General features: G+C 44.8%; 1 protein-coding gene across 1 annotated transcript; it reads right to left on the reverse strand.

The window, feature by feature from the left end:
* Nucleotides 1-10094: 10094 nt before the first annotated feature.
* EGR3 (early growth response 3) lies at nt 10095-16348 on the reverse strand. The gene is made up of 2 exons (XM_069214056.1): nt 15018-16348; nt 10095-12294 (listed from the first exon to the last, which is right to left on the reverse strand). Exons 1-2 carry the CDS (start codon nt 15166-15168, stop codon nt 11303-11305), a joined length of 1143 nt encoding a protein of 380 aa, XP_069070157.1. The 5' UTR covers nt 15169-16348; the 3' UTR covers nt 10095-11302.
* Between the last annotated feature and the right edge of the window lie 205 nt (nt 16349-16553).

A 16553-nucleotide genomic window follows, 5' to 3' on the forward strand; every position in this document is an offset into this window, starting at 1 on the left:
TGCACATTGGGGTCTATCTGTCCATTAAAGTGACCTATTGAGTAGTTTGTGGGAAGAATTTCATATATTTTTGTGCCATCCAGGACCTTCAGCATGGAAAACTGAATTTTTTAAATAGTTCTTAAAAGATCTACTTCACTTTTGAACTTGATTTGTATTAACTATTAAATAGTTGCTAATTTTTTAAGCCAGTCCCATACCCAAGATACAGTATTAGGATTTTAAGCTGTACTCTGGTTTTCTGCATAGGGAAGCTAGGGCTGACACCAACAGCTTTTTGGTGATAGTCACTGCAAGAACATATTAACATTATATTTCTACAAGTCCTACTTTTAAAAACAGGCACCCTGCATGTGGGCTACAAGGCCTACATAGGGGTGACGGGTTAATATTTAAAAAGGAAGATTTGTCTTGTCAAAAGATTTTATTTTGACAGGTCAAATTGCCGTTTTTACATTGCTACAGTAGTACCAATGAAGCTATGTTCACATTGCTACTGTAGTGGTGGCAGAATAGGTGTTGCAGTCCACTGGTGGCATTTAACTTCCAGGCCCTAAGTATATTTGTACCATATATTAGGGGCTTGTTGGACAGTTAAATAATGCCAATTAGGAATATGCTAATTCAACCTACATTTAAATCATCAGCACAGACACTTTATTATTGCTCATTGAGATACGAGTTCCCAAAGGCAGAGCTTGAGCTGACTCTGCCATTAGAAACCCTTGATGCAGCAGTCCATCCACCAGTGGATTCTCGGGGCCACTGAGTGGTCACCATATTTTGGCAGGAGTAACCATCACTGATTTTCCCTGCCCAGGTTTTTATGTGAGGCAGGGTGGATCAGGACAGAAAAAATAAAAAATGGCCCTCATGCTCAAGGAGAAAACTTCCCTCACTTTAGGGCCACTGAACTCTTGTTCACTTACTAAAGTAAACTACAACTTTAGGAGTTTACTTCAGTAAAACAAAAAGTGAATGATAAGCATGGGGAAAAAACCATGGCACCTGCATGGCATTCATTTATGCCTTCAGTGCATCCGCCACAGTGGCAGATTCAGTGAATGCACAAAGATTACTGCCAGACAAGTAGAGATCTTTAAATATGAGGTATGGTCCTTGCCAGGGTAGTAGGGGTTAGGGTGATGACCCAGCAGGGTGGCGGCTGCACCCCACAACTAAAATGTCCCAATTAGTTTAGGAGTGGTCCTAAATTTGTTGCATCTCTTTCTGATTCCTGATATCTTGAATCTGAAAGCGCCTCCTAGAATGAAAAGATAATAATAAATATGAAATGTACCAACTATCCAGTAGGGCTGTTTCGTAATGGAAAGAGATGGTTCCAGAGACCCTACAACTTTATATAGGGAAAACGAAAACTGAAGAAAGATTTTACAACTTAACTGTGATGTGTGAATGGCGAGGCATGAACACATGAAGGTTTGTGTTTTGCTGAATACAACAATGTAAATGTTTTCCTCAAACTATTTTACATTGGGGGTGTAAACAGCAGTGTTAACAATATAGTAGTCTGTACTCCAATGCAAGAAGAAATAATTAATTGTTGAAGAATATTTTAACAGGATGTGCTTTCTTAAGAAGAAACAGGCATATTTTCTTTAGCGTTCGGAACCCTTCTGTATGTGTGTCAAAATAACTACAGATCATAAGATATGCTGCATAACAATTTCTTTAATCGCATAGTGTACAGCATAATTTACCTTTCTTTTCCCGCACTGTTTAGTTAACACTGCCCTTTTATCTGGCATAATTCAAACAGCCCTGAATATAACATATAGTCAGAGGTATATTACCGGAATATTGGGTTTTAAATCTTGTGCAGAATATCTGCTACATAAATATTGTGGAGATTAATATATTCAGGTAAGTACAGGTTTACTATAGTTAACTCCACATATGTGTCTTGATTATGGATATCTATTAAACGTACGTATATTTTAAGTTAAGAATAGTAAATCTATACTTACCTACATATTATTGTATTTACAATATTTTGGTAGTCGGTATTCTGGATGCAATATTTCTGTAGCACAATATTCTTGTGCTCAATATTCTGTCAAACATCTTGGTCAGCTTTGTAGCATAAAGCTGTCTATAGAAATTGATGTATAACTGCATGTAGGATAATGATCTTCATGTGACATACTGTATGAACTATAATGCAATAGACTGTACACACACTGGTAAAACGTATAGGCTACCAAGTGATATAAAACTACACATAGAATATGATGTACGATCTACCATTTAATATATTACTCTTTATAGAATATTAATTATGTATGCCTGCCATGTGGCACTTGATTACTAATAAGATAATGAAGGGACTGCCATAACATATGACTAGACCTGCAATGTAATATCTCACCCAGCAATGCACTTTAAGGCTGCACATCGGCTTTGTACAGGGCCACTGCAATGATGTGATTCTGTGGCTGCTCCTCTTTTCGCATAGTTATGGATTTTCCACATTACCCGTCATCTGCTGCATATTCTGCAGATTTTAACAAGAAAAATGTGTTTCTAGCTCAAACGGAAGGCCCTTTGTAAATTTAACTGGCCATCTTTTGGTTGCTTTTTTCTGTATTTGGTTGTTGAACTGGTACTAATGAGGTGAATCTTAGCCCAGACAGTTTTACCATGTATAACAATTACAAAATAATAAAGCAATAATATACAAAAATGTGCTGCCTTATGATGCATAATTTGCCTTTTCTTATTGCATAATTGAGTCAACTCGGCCTCATAATTTGGTGCTCCCCTGCCACATAATTCCAATGGCTCTGGCAATATATATTGTAGTTAATGTGTGGCTTGACCCTCGATAGACGTCTATACATAAAGGGTTCAAATATAAACAGACTATAAAATATGACTACCTGTGTAATATAGTGCGCTATTTTGGTGCTAATAATACCTATCATATACAATAAGACTTTGGATGGAGATCTAGATTCATTCACCAGCGTATAACATGGTATATTTAGAATACACTGTTTACCCAGAGTGGTGTATTGTATAATGGTCAGGTAGGAAAAAAGTCAATGGTTGTAGGAGGCTGATAACATTAACATAACAATGTATACAGTTTCGATCACTGAAAGGACCTAGTGTGTTGAATCTTAAGAATGGTGTGCTGTATAATGGTCAGATGCAGAAAAAAAAGTCAATGATTGTAGGAGGCTGACCCGAAACCCCTTTTTGGCAGTTTTATGTTTTATGTTGTGTTGTGCTTGGACGCGGTCTGGAAGAAAGCTTAGACTGTCTGTAGCTAGACCTTAAGAAACAGAAAGAATGGTGGGCAACCATGTATTCCTCAGAAGCAGGGTAGTAGATACGCTTAAGAGATTAGCGATTTCTAGATCTGTGTTTAACATTAATTTACTCAATCAGTATACATTAGCAATGGTAAATGTCTCTATATCAGAAGGAAAAAGCATTTTAATCTATTGACTCAACAAAAATAAGGTACATTTAACATGTTGATCAGTCTTTCCTTTCTTATCCTCACGTTTTCCATGTTGTGAGCACAGTGCTGTCAACGTACTCACTATTCTGGCACCTTGTTCATGATTTACTTGGCATAAATAGTGTTACATTAAAATTATTTAATTATTTACTTTATGGTCCAGAGGTACTTTAATTATTAAAAGCAATTAACCAGGTGAAAATAACGAATCCCCGCCCTAGAGGGACGCTAGAAACATCCCCATAGCATAAGGAAAATATGCTATCATTCATGCTGAGCTATCAGATGTTCCCCCTCTCTTTTTTCCCGAGATGCCCTCGGATCTGCCGTTTTCTTTTAGAAATTGTAACCATTAAAGGATATGCCAGGAGCTCTGTCCATTGACTCGTGGAGATGCCCCTCACCCTATTGATCGATTTTTGGAGAGATGCAACGCCCAGCAGACCCTGTCCATTCCCATCTGAATAATGGAGATCACACCCTCTTCAAAGGCCCCAGGAGAAATCAGATGCTATGTGCAACTGTCCAAAAGGCCAGGTAGTAAGGAGAAGACTAACATGCTATGTTTAAAAGCTGGCAGAGAGTTGAGCTATGGTACCCACCACTTTATCTCCACCAGGCTCTCGAAGTAGAAGATTTCCAGTCATACAGGCTGTGGGGGAGGGTATACTAGACATGGTCAGTCCAGAGGCCCCATTACCTAGAAAGCTGAGGTGCCCAGCACAACCAAGCCTAGTGTGCACTGTCCAAAGAAGCCTTGAGAGAACAGCTTAACAGTGTCCCCTTGGCAGGAGGTTCTAGCGGAACAAGAGGCCAAACAAAGCCCCTCCCCATATACACCATCTGTGTAGTCTTAAAGAGGTGACCAATAAAGGCTCTTGAAGATCAGAATCCCCTCTCAGTCATCTCCCTTGTCACAATCTATATTCTAGCATGGTGCTCCAGCACTCCGAGACAGGCACTTTGTTTGTAACCACTGTTAAATGTGTTTTGAGCTTCACCTTCCAAGAAAGGGTTAATTGGACTCGCCCTCCCGACCACATCCTACGTAGATGAGCAAGCATTGCCAATGACCTCAAACATCAGTGAACACAGGGAGGAAAGAGATGGAAATGAAACTGAACAGTGACGAAGAAGAAAAGGGCTCAGTTTAATGAAGAATACCCATACCTTCAGCAGGCGTTCGAAATCCCTTTTTCAAAGTGCTCCTGGGGACACAACATGCTGAACATACTCTATGGAGTGGGTCACTGGCAGTGAGTGTTTTCTCAAGTACTTTGAGATGCACTGCTCCTCTATAATAAAGGTGTTTGGACTACATTACATTTCTTTTAACATGTTTGTTCATGGTGGTGTTACACAGTCTTTCGGCAGTAGGAATCCGACAGAAGGAAATTTGCAAAGGAAATGACGAAATATTGGGTGAAAGTAAGATCTATGTAGCAGCAGAAATCCAAATTCTGAAAGTATTGCTTTCTAACTTTATTTTTTACTACACTTGGGCTGTGATTTATTTGAAATATGTTTGCAGAACCAATCAGTCAGACCCACCCATACATGTATTTGCTTATGTAGGAGTGTGCCATAGTGCACTGTGAAAGAACAGAAAGAATGAAAGAAGAGGTTGCTTGTACCTTCCTAAATAAACATCACTCTTCAAAGCAAGTCAACTGCATCATACTGACAGGCGGAAAAGCTTCTGGGATTGCTGTCGCTCCTTGCCTGAAAGATTGACACTGCCTATGGATGTTGGAATTCCTCTGGGCTTTTCTTTCGAGTTCTTGACGCTAAAAGTGGTATTTTTCATTGACAATAGGTACACCTCTATTTCTCCAGATCATACATTTTGGACTGAAATCCCTTGATAGGGAACTGCAGGTAGTAGGCTGGTATTTAAATGATAAAGAAGTGCATCTTTGTCATTGAAGGCCACTAAGTTTCTCTCTTGCTGTTTTTTTTTATCAATACGGTCACTTGGAACATCATTACTCTCAGATGCTGTCAGGCATATCACACAGATGAGCCTCAGAAACACCAGAATTATGTGACTGCTTAACATCTTTGAGTAAGAGCTGCATTCTTGTTGGCTAGGTCACATTTGAAGCCACAAAGCCTAGCGATTAAGCCATTATTCGCAGCTTTTGCTAGAACTCGCTGAAGCAAAAATAAGGCGTTCCTGATGGTAAATTTGCATATCCGCAGCTTCTCACTGCGGCTTGATTCTGAGTTCAAATCCCCTGATAAAGCGCTGCTTGGGGGGCCTTAGGCATGATGCAGGTGATCACAGCACAAGTGGAGTAGACGTTGTAAGGTGGATTATGAGACAATAGGTAGCATTTAAATATTCTGGTGATAGATGTAAGTTCTAAACAGATCATCAATATACAAATACCTCTCTCTTGACTACCATCTTCCACTTACCACCTGTTGACCACCCCTTCAGAAAAAAAATACAGTAATGCACAAATTCTTTGACAACAGAAATAAAACACGGACTCAAGACTCTAGTGATTGTCAGCAAAACACAATATATTTCTCGCCTTTAGCATTTGCTCACAGTGCAAATAGGAGCTGAAGAAATTGGGGAGGGGGGAGCGGATCGCTGACTAGCCCTGAGCTCCCAACCCCCATCCGCGCGTTACAGTGCGACAAAGAGCAAGAACAACGGCAGTGAAAAAATAATCATCCTTTCACGTTTCTTGACGATAACAAGCATTGTTTAACCTTAGTGTAAGGTACAAAATGATTTCAAGAAATAATAAAAACAACCACAAAATATATTATTACATCTGGAGTGCATTTAAAGTTATTAACTTTGTACAAAACTCTTTCAGAAAAATAGCTCCCCCACCCTCCCGTGTTGGCTTTCTGTCCAAACCTGTATGATTCCTGTTTACACAAATATGACAAAAATGGCACCTGTTGTCTTACATGCAGACGGAAAACTGGGCAGTATGAACTTTTGGCAGCGAAGTCTTCTATAGCTTAAGAAGCTGACCACAGTTGTGTTAAATAAAAATAAACGGTTAACTGTCATGCAGTGCATGCACCTATTGGGGGAGGGGAAAGTAGCCGGTTGGTGTGTGTGTGGGGGGGGGGGGAGTGTATATGTGTGTGTGTGGAGGGGGGGAGCGAATCACACCGCTGGAGTTCCCCTCCCGCTGGAAAACCACAAACAGTCTTACTCATTTCAGGAAAACAACGCGGGCCTTGCTTGGAAGAAAGAGGGTGGGTTTCCTCCTCGACGCCAGCGCGCGGGACTGCCTGCCCGTGTTCTAGAACGCAGGCCCCGGCAGGGACAACCCTTGGGTGGAGGCGTGGGTCACCGCAACAGGCGGCAGGGGTGGGTCTGAGTCCTGAGTGCTTCGGACAGGAGGCGCAAGGCCCGCATAGAAAGAACAGTGCACTCAGCATAAAAACTGTGCGGGGGCAGCTAGCCCAGCAGCTCTCTTGAGTTACAAGGAACCTGTACATTCATGGCTTCGAAGGAGACCTCGGCATTCTGACGATTCTATCAAATATAAATATTTATACGCGCGAGGTACTAAAAGAACCTTAAATGCGCATATTGGCGAAGCCATTCAACCCATTTCCTAAAAATGGCGTCATTTATCTTTGTACCGTTTCAAAATAAGGACACATTCAGGAGCTGTGGATTGGGGGGATTTGGTGCAGCCATTTTTGGGCTCCAGACGAGCAAACCTCCACTCCAAGTATGAGGATAACTGCTTTTGGGACGCTATCCTTATTCATATGATGCCTAAGTCAATATTGTACAAGTGCTTCAGACTGAAAAAGGACTTTAGACCCAACTATATTTGCACCTGGAATTATTTTTAGCAGAATGGAATCTTTGTCTGAATGTTAGATTTGGTATAAAATACAATGCAGTCTCGAGGTTTACCAGTCACTCAAATTTCTACCATGTAGTTCATTATGTCATCAGAACTCCTGGATGGCACTATAGGAGCATAATTAAAGCTTGATTACCCTTTTTCATCTATATATGTGTGTGTGTGTGTGTGTATATATATATATATATATATATATCACATGCACAGATGCACAGTGTAGATGCTATTTATTACGCTTGTTTAGTGTGGTGAGGGGCCATATATCACAAGAGGTGATAACGGAGATGAAGCCTTGAGTTGGTCATCATGTTCCTGCTTAACCCTTCAACAGATTTTACTAATAGGTTCTTACATTTTGCACACCTGCATATATGGTTTATGCTATGGCATTTTTTCATGTTTGTTTAAAAAAATGATATTTCATCTAAAACTGTCGTTTAAAAAGTTAAATGTGTGTAGTACAGTAAAATAACGCCCAAGAGTCATTGTGACCATTAGAATTGTTTCCATGTATAAAGTAATTGTATTAGGCAATGCATGAAGCAGTTAACTGTTTTTTCTAATGTCAAGTTCACTGTAAGGTGGTAATAAAGTGCAATATGACGTTTGCACTGAAGTAATGCAAGTGTGAATGTGTGTTTATCAGTAGTTGTTCTAAATAACATAATTGGGCCAAATTATTTTCATGACATGAAATATATGTGGGTATGCGTGTATGTGTACACAGATGCATACAGCGTAATATACTGTTCATTTATATTGTTGAGTGAGGAGAAGCTTACAAGAGGAGAAGCCTCGAGTGGGTCTTGATGCTGCCCCCCAAAAAATTGGTAAAAATTGCAGATTATACTCTAAGCATATGCATATATGGTTTATGCAACATCATTTTTCTGTTTGTATTGAAACGGTATTTAACAAATTTAGAATGCAAGGGATTACTTTTTTGCAGTTTGGAAAAATCACTTTGAAGACCCCACGTGACTATTAGCAGAGTTATTTCCCTGGGTAAGGTCATTGCAACTTACAGTCTGTGAGGCAGTAAACATTGTTCTCATGTTAATGCCACTGTATTATGGTAATAATACATAATTTAACATTTGCATTGTAATAATAACTGTGTGAATGTGCATTTATTAGTACAGTTGATCTAAATAACATGGATTAGTGGGCCATATTCATTTTCACTTCCATAGCATAAATATAGGTATTTCATGCTAGTGTAAAGAAATATGACCCAAGGAACCTAGTATTTGGAGCAACATGAGTAATAAATGTGTATTCTGACTTTTAGCATGAGCTGGAGTTCTGGTTGTACTTCAGTGCTGTGTTTATAACCAATACACATGAAAGAACAGCATGGAATGACCTATGTATGCAGATGTGCTGAAAGCAATGTCCTATTTATTACCTCACCCAAAAGGGAACAATGATAATAAATAGAATATAACATGCTGCACATATATGTAAAGTTCAGCGCATATATGCAGGGTATCAAACACAGTTTATTAGAATTGTTGAGGATGGGAATGGGCCACGACTCATGAAAGGTGGATCCTCGTGCAGGTCAAGATTCCTCTTCCACAATAATGGTAATAAATAGTATATTATATTTTGTCGAATCTATATGTCATGCAGTTGTTTTCATTAGTAGGTTTATAAATACATGTATTTCAGCCTAGTGCTGTGAGATAGTCTCATTAAACAGAACCCAGCCGTGTGAGCCGCATAATTTCCTCTGGAAAGAGATTGTGACATATAATGTGTGATACAGCACAAGGGGATTTATCAGGTTAAGCGGCACTGAGGTATTGACGTGAAGTTACACCTTTTTTAAATGAGTGCATGTGTTATTATTTGTGTTCTTGCTTGAAATAACGATTTATGTCAGCTTTAATGTCACTGGCATGTTATATATCCAATAAAAAAAGTGAGATGTGATAACTGCAGATATAATAACACATACACAGTTTTAGTCAATTTAACATGTAATAGCACTTGCTGAAAGAAGAACCGGGTGATAGGTTAACATGCTGACAAGTCTGTGACTTCATGGCCGCTATGCAAAAATCTTCCTGTAGTATGTGATCTCAGCGTAACGCCCTGGCAGTGCCTTCTGAGACTGATGAAATGCGTGCTACTGAACAGATGCTTTTGCATTGCGCACCAAGAAGCCAGGAGACTTTGCTCGTACATGCTATTAGCATGCTAGTTCGGTTACACTACTGATCGTCGCTAGGAGGCCATAGGCAGAAACGCCACATTTTCTAGTTCAACGAAAATCATTCCTTTTTAACAATATGTCTTTTGGAGGATTTTTGAAACAAATCTACTGTGTTTTGTTATAAATAGTTTTGGCTATGATTTGTGACATGATGATTTTTTTTAGATTTTGCCAATGCACGTTGTGCAAAAGGCGCTGGTATGTGAAAGATGGCACGACTTTAAAGTAAACCTTGACTGCATAAGTTTGGTTGTGTACGCGTATATATATATATATATATATATATATATACACACATACTTATATATAAACTTTTCTATTGAGTGAGGGACAGCGAAGAAAGAGAATTATATCACCTTGTAAAAGGAGCCTCTTAAATCACTGCAATTTGTTGAATAGGTTATACAAATGTGAGCATTTCTCCTGATACTTTTGTGCATTTGGCTATCATAAATATGTTTTTGCACAAACAGCAGTGATTTCCATACTCTCAATTATCAGGAATAACATATTTTAGAAATTCTTTTTTCAACCACTGGGAAGCCTAAAAAAATAAGCCTATTTAAAATGCAATTTAATTATGGGCTAACTTGTGCTAAGGTCTTAGAATGCCATCTTGGATTCTGGTGACAATTACAAACCACTTTTCCCTTCGGCCTCATGATTTACTGCCATTTCACCAGAAGCTGACCGTAATACACAATTACTTCTGCACTATGTTTCCAATATCGCTCAAACACAGTGGAAAAGATGTGGTTCGCCCGTGGCGCTCACATTCGCATGATCGATTCGACCTGAAAACATCTGCTATGGACAAGTGGTAATGTCTGCCTTAGGGCGGAAATATCGCTGGAGGTCTCACCTTGACATCAACAGTGGGGTGATCTGTACTTCTGCTTGTGGATCCCCGTTTTTGCATCAGGTAACCCCTGAACTCGTTAGGAAGACAGAGGTGTAGGCCGAGCTGATCCCACTCTGTAAACAATCTCTGCCATGCCGGGCGCAATGCCCTCACAGACAGCAGCTCATGAAACGCGTTCTGTTACAAACAAACACGTACAGCTGCACAGCCAAAAATGTCCTCAGAATCTGCAGTTTGTACAGGAAAGAAGGGAATTGTTTTTAATCATCACAGGGAATGATTCAAGTGTTTTCTTTTTCTCTCCTGATGAACAGAGGTTCAACGTTAATTAAAACAGAAATGTGTGTGGGGACTTGTTGGCAGGGAGGACGAGCCTTGCCTTTAATAGGCACTGGTAGTTGGGTGGGAGAGGGAATGAAGAGACAGAAGGGAGTACCGCAGATAGATGAAGTGGAGGGGAGTGGAGTAGGAGGACAGCGAGAGCGGGAAAGGCGGTTTGTTGAGATGGGGCTTCACATACAACCAGCAATAAGGTTCTAAGCATTTGCATTTCTTTAAGAAACATTACAACATGTGGAAGGCCACCTTCTGGAATGGCAGCGAGGTTCCCTGCAGCAAGAGCCATCCAGTCTCTTTGTGAGTCAGGCACCACCAAATACACACCCTAGGAGTTGAGCTATCAGTCTCCACATGTGCTGGCCAGAGAGACAACCACTGGACCCTGGGGAAGGCTGCAGACCACAGCCCTACATGTCCAACTCCCTGTGGCCACAGAAGCATCAACATGGGTACAAAGTCTCAAGCGACGAGGCACTTCCCCTTGTTAGGTCATGGTAGGTTACTTCCCATCCCACTGGGGCTGTGCACCCAACAACTCAAGCACATGTGGTGACCACGGTGGGTAGCGGCACAGTGGGTGAACTAGAACCCTTTTCGCCCTTCTTGTCCTTCTGCTTCAGGTGTATTTTGGCATGCCTCTTGCGCTCATCACTGCGTGCAAACTTGCGCCCACAGAACTCACAGGAAAAGGGTTTCTCCCCAGTGTGGGTGCGGATGTGGGTGGTGAGGTGGTCACTGCGGCTGAAGCTACGCATGCAGATGCGGCACTGGAAGGGCTTGTGGCCAGTGTGAATGCGTAGGTGTCGGGTCAGCTCATCTGATCTGGAGAAGCGGCGATCACAGCCTTCAGCAGGGCATGCATGTGGCCTCTCATGCACTGGTGTCTTGCTGGGCCTGTTGGGGTACTTACGAGGTCGGATAGGCTTGAGGGTCAGCGGCTGGTGCTGGAGGTTCCCAAAGCTAGGGTGAATCTGCTTGTCCTTGAAGGCCTTGATGGTCTCCAGAGGAGTGATTGGCGGAGGATTCACCCGGATGGGGTCCAGGCTTTGGAAGGGCTTGTGCTCAGTGATGGTGCCCATCTCGCTGCTGTGGTGGTACAGATTATAGTCTGGAATCATTGGGAAGATGTTGGAGTCGATGGATGGTTTGCTTGTCTGGTATTCCTGAGGGGAGTATGGAAGGGAAGTGGTGGTCTGAGGGTTGTGGAAAGAAACTGGCTCCTGGTAGAGGTCACTGCAGTTGGAATAAGGAGGTAGTCCATGATACATTTGGTCAAGGTCACCCTGGGCCTGCACCATACTGGCTGTGCTGGTCTGCGTGGTGATGGAACTTGAAGCAGGCGACACTCCCAGGATGCCAGCACTCATCAGGCTGATGATGTTGTCCTGGCACCAGTTGGAAGGAGAGTCAAAAGCAAATTTGCCCAGGTAAGTAACAGTCTTGCTCCCAGGGGCGGGCTGGTAGGTGGTGGAGTAAGATACTTCCTGGCCGCTCTTCTCGTTCGCCAAGCCCATCTCCATGGAATTATCTGGAAGAAGAGGAAGGGTTTGAGTAACACAGCATCAGAGCACTGCAAGGGGAAGGGGGCAAGAGCTGCTTCCTGAACCGGGTCCAACACATTCTAATTGTGTCTCAGGAGAGGAACGCAGGGATCTGACTAGCAGATGGCAGGGGTCTGGAGCTGTTTGCAGGCGCCATCTGGGACACCATCTCTGGGCGGTGGAAGTCCCTGCAGGGAACGATCTGAGGCCAGTAAGAGATTCTATTTTTCATTCTTATTACCACGAGGTTTTGATAGCGACGGTTATCACTGAAAGCCACCGTCGCACAAAAAAGCCTCCCACCTGCTTGCTATGAAGTCTGCGAGCAGACACCGCACACTTAGCACGGCTACACCTCCTGACAACAGCGCGGCTAGCACTGATCTCCGCCTTTCCAAGCCGAAAGCACCCAAGGGACGGCAGGCCGCTACCATGGCGTCTTTACAGACCCGAGGTGCAGATTTACCATTTACTAATTTGGGGATTCTGGCCTACTGTTCCAAAAATCCTAGAACAGTTTTAAACAATACTGGGCTCTCCTTTTAACCAAACACTGCCAGAATGTGAGCAGCAGGTTTTTACATTTTGAGTATTTAAGCTGTGGTATTACTGAACTTGTTGCTATGAAAGCCCCTGTGTTCTCTGCTGAAAACGAATGCCTTCTGTGTGTTTTCTTTTTGTTAAATCACTGGCACGGACATGTTCTGTGCACGATAAAAAAAAACCTCAAAGGCGGAGCTATACATTCTGTATTAGCACTTCCGACAGGACTAACTGTTTCTGCTGTTTTTCGGCACAAAAGTGCCAATTGTGCTTGTCAGCTCGAACGTCATTTTTTTTTGTTTCCACTCTGCACAATGGGAATGAAAGGCCATACCAGCCGAATATTACTGTGGTGTCTTAAAAGACATACAGGCATGAAACAAAAATAAAAAGGGGAGAGGCGCTCTTTCTGGGCTCAAGTTGGGCTGGAATTTGGGGCGTAGATCCAGAGTGGGGACATCATTGGGTGTCCGTTCCTCTAGTTCCGGGCTCGGGTTGATCTCAGCCTGCATTTGTGGGCTGTGCCCCTAAACTAACGACCTGGGGTACGAGCGTGTGGTACCAGATTACAAAGCGCGGCACACACACGAAAAAACCTCGCTCCGCCACATTCACCTGGTCCCTGTCATATGGGCAGCCCCTAAATCCAGAACAGGATGGATTGCCCTACAGTCAATTTCCTGGCAGTGGCAGGCCGGTTTCCCTGATAGGCAGTTAGTGCTCGGGAAAGGCAGTAGCGGATCAGGTAAAGAGAGGCCCTTTCGCATCCGTAAGTTGCTTCGAAGGGAGTGACCCGCCCTAAAAAAAAAAAAACTTAGGACAGACTACATTGAATCCTTACGAGATGGCATTTCCCCACTCTCTGGGAACAGAAACCATCAGTACTCCTCGGGAAAAAAAACATATTATTCCCCGGGAAGAGAGACACTTGTATTACTCAGAAAGAGAGACCACCTAGTATTCCTCTAGGAATGAAACTTTAAGTGTCCATCGGGGAGAAAGACTCTTAGTACGCCTCAGTATTTTCCAAGACCCCACCACTGTCAACCCAGGGAGGGCACCCCCGGCAGAGGCCCCTCGTAGTACCTCTCATGAAAAGAGCTCATCTGAGCTCCCTTTGGAGACATCACTCCCCTGGTACTCTCGAGGGAGGTAGACCTCCCCGTATTTCGCTGAGCGAGAGCCTGCGGTCCTCCTTAATGATGAAGACCACCTGCACCCCACGGACACTGAACAGTCAGAACTCACCAGAATGCGAGATCCCAGAGCCCATTGTGGAGCGAGTCACTTAAAGGACTCCACGAATGGAAAAACCCAGCGCACTCCCAATGGAACAAGACCTACGGGAGTACACAGAACAAGACTCCCTGTACTAGTACTCGGGGTGGAAACGCCACGGTACTCCTCAGGGAGAGGGGCTCTCCGTACTGGAAAGTTTATCCATTTGTCCCCATCAGGGAAATAAATCCCACAGTACTCGTCCAGTACTCCTCCAAGTGCCATACCCTCTCAGTCAGTCACCCGCAAGATTCCTGAGAGAGACCACTGAACACTTACGGAGCAAGACCATCAGTTACTCATCGAGTCGACAGATTCCTCGTTACTAATGAAGGAAGGCCCGGAGCAGTGTGAACCCTCCACGGGGCAGATGTACCTTTGTTCTCTTTAAGAGATTGCTCTCGGTGGGGTAAAACGCCTCAGAGCTCCTAGAGAGAGACCTCCGGTGGTTCTCAGGCAGAGTGGGTCACAATATGCCCGAGGAAGAGGACACCTAGCCAGGCCCCTCCGGAGAGTGTCAGGCCTCCCCGGTAAGAGAGGTTTCAGTGCGTCTCAGGCAGAGACCCCTGGTTGGGCCACGAGAGACGCACGCATCAGCGTGGGTGCGCTCAGCACCCCTGGCGCTGAGTGGACACGTAAGTGACGCCTGGCTGCATCTCCCTGCACACGTTACATGACAGGCATGAACTTAAAGCTTGACTAAGGCGACCCCTCAGTACCTCAGGCAAACACTCGATGACCCCGCTCATCTGCACACCCACTGCAAAAATGATCATTTACAAACCCTCTCTTCACCCTAGTACCTGGATCCCTCGCCTACCCCCACCTCGCCTGCTCTCCCCATTCCCCAGACAGCTCCCCTCCCACCCCCGTTCCCCACAGGCCTCACCTGCGGGCATGTGTGAGTACGGCCCCTCGGCGCTGCTGCTGAAGATGTTCATGGAGCCGGGCAGTTCATCGTCGGTGTAGATCGTCTCCGGCAGCTGGTTCAGGAGGCTGCTCATGGTCACAGGGAGTTTCTCCAGCAGCTTCCCCGTCATAGCCCCGCTAGAAGAGCCCCACCGGGAACAAACCTACATCAGCCGGCAGCAGCCCCCACCCGTGGCCCGACTGCAGGGACCGCGGAAACGGGGGCTGCGGGCTCGGGGCGCACGAGTCGAGAACCAACGATGGAACCAGGTCACACGAGTCCACAGCCAGAGATCGGAACCCGGCCTAACTGGTCCAATGTCAGCTTCAACAAATTCAGAGCCGGGTTGTATCCAGGGTAACAAGTTCAGAGCCAGGGGCAACAGGTGCAGATCCAGGACCAGCAGTGCCGTGCACAACTAGCCCACAGCCAGAATCGCCAGATACAGACGCAGGTCTGCCCAACAAGGACTAACCAAAGTGCATCCCCATGACCTGCCGACGCTGCTGCAACTAACTCTGCCACAGGGGTCGCCGTTCCAGACGCAAGAAGTCCAGAAGTGGGGCCTGCGGAGGCGGGCGCGCAAGACGCCGATTAATTAAGTCCAGAACCGACGTAAGACTATGTAAAGCGGCAGAAAGGAAGTGTTGGTAATGCCTCCTGGTCCTGGGGGGTCCATGGTGGGAGCACTGCTTGCCCCTCGGCCTTCAAGGTGGTACCCTGCACTCCCAGCGCTGGCGGTGGGCTCTTCGGGTGCGCGTTTGTTGAGCAGTGCCCAGGGTGATGGTGAAGGTGCCCGTCGTCCCCGATGACTGGTTGGCAGTGGGTGACAGGGCGACTCTTAGTGGTGGAGCTGGGTCAATAGTATTTCAACTGATATCTCTTCCAGTGCTTTTATCTAGGAAAAGAGGAGGTCCTTTGCTTTGGGCTGGGGTTGCTCTGCGCATTTCTGAGCGGAGGGCCATGTGCACAGAAGGTCCATGTGCCTGCACTAGGGTGGGTGGGGTGGTTTTCCCACGGCGGGCGTCACTGGGGCTTCCCTCTCTGAAGGTCGCTGTATTTGGGTAGGGCTGCTGTCCCCAGGATATGCCGGGGGCCTTTTGGGAGGGGGGGATCAACGTGCACTCTGCATTGCACCTTGCAGATTTGCACTATGCCCTGGACCCCACCTAGATGGGGATGTGCTCGGCAGGGTGGGTGTCCCCTCTCCCCCTTGAGTGAGGTTATGCACTCCTCTGGGTAGTGCTGGGCGCTCCCCGTTTTCTCCCCCGACAGGTGGTACAGCTCTCTGTGCTGCGCAGCGCTCTCTCGCCACTCACAGGGAACTCCCAGCCTCTTATAGCGGCCGGGGGAAGGCTCCGTGACGTAACTGCCCATATATGGACAGCCAAAGGGCCGCGCGCCGCTCCGTAACGTCACAATGGAAGCTCCGTACAATGGAACGTTAAGCAGGAAGCGCGAGGACAGAGGATGCCGAGGTATGGCGAGAGGTGCAGGGGGAGATTTGAGAGGTGC

Source organism: Pleurodeles waltl, chromosome 11, assembly GCF_031143425.1.
Source record: "Pleurodeles waltl isolate 20211129_DDA chromosome 11, aPleWal1.hap1.20221129, whole genome shotgun sequence".
Classification (NCBI taxonomy): Eukaryota; Metazoa; Chordata; class Amphibia; order Caudata; family Salamandridae; genus Pleurodeles; species Pleurodeles waltl.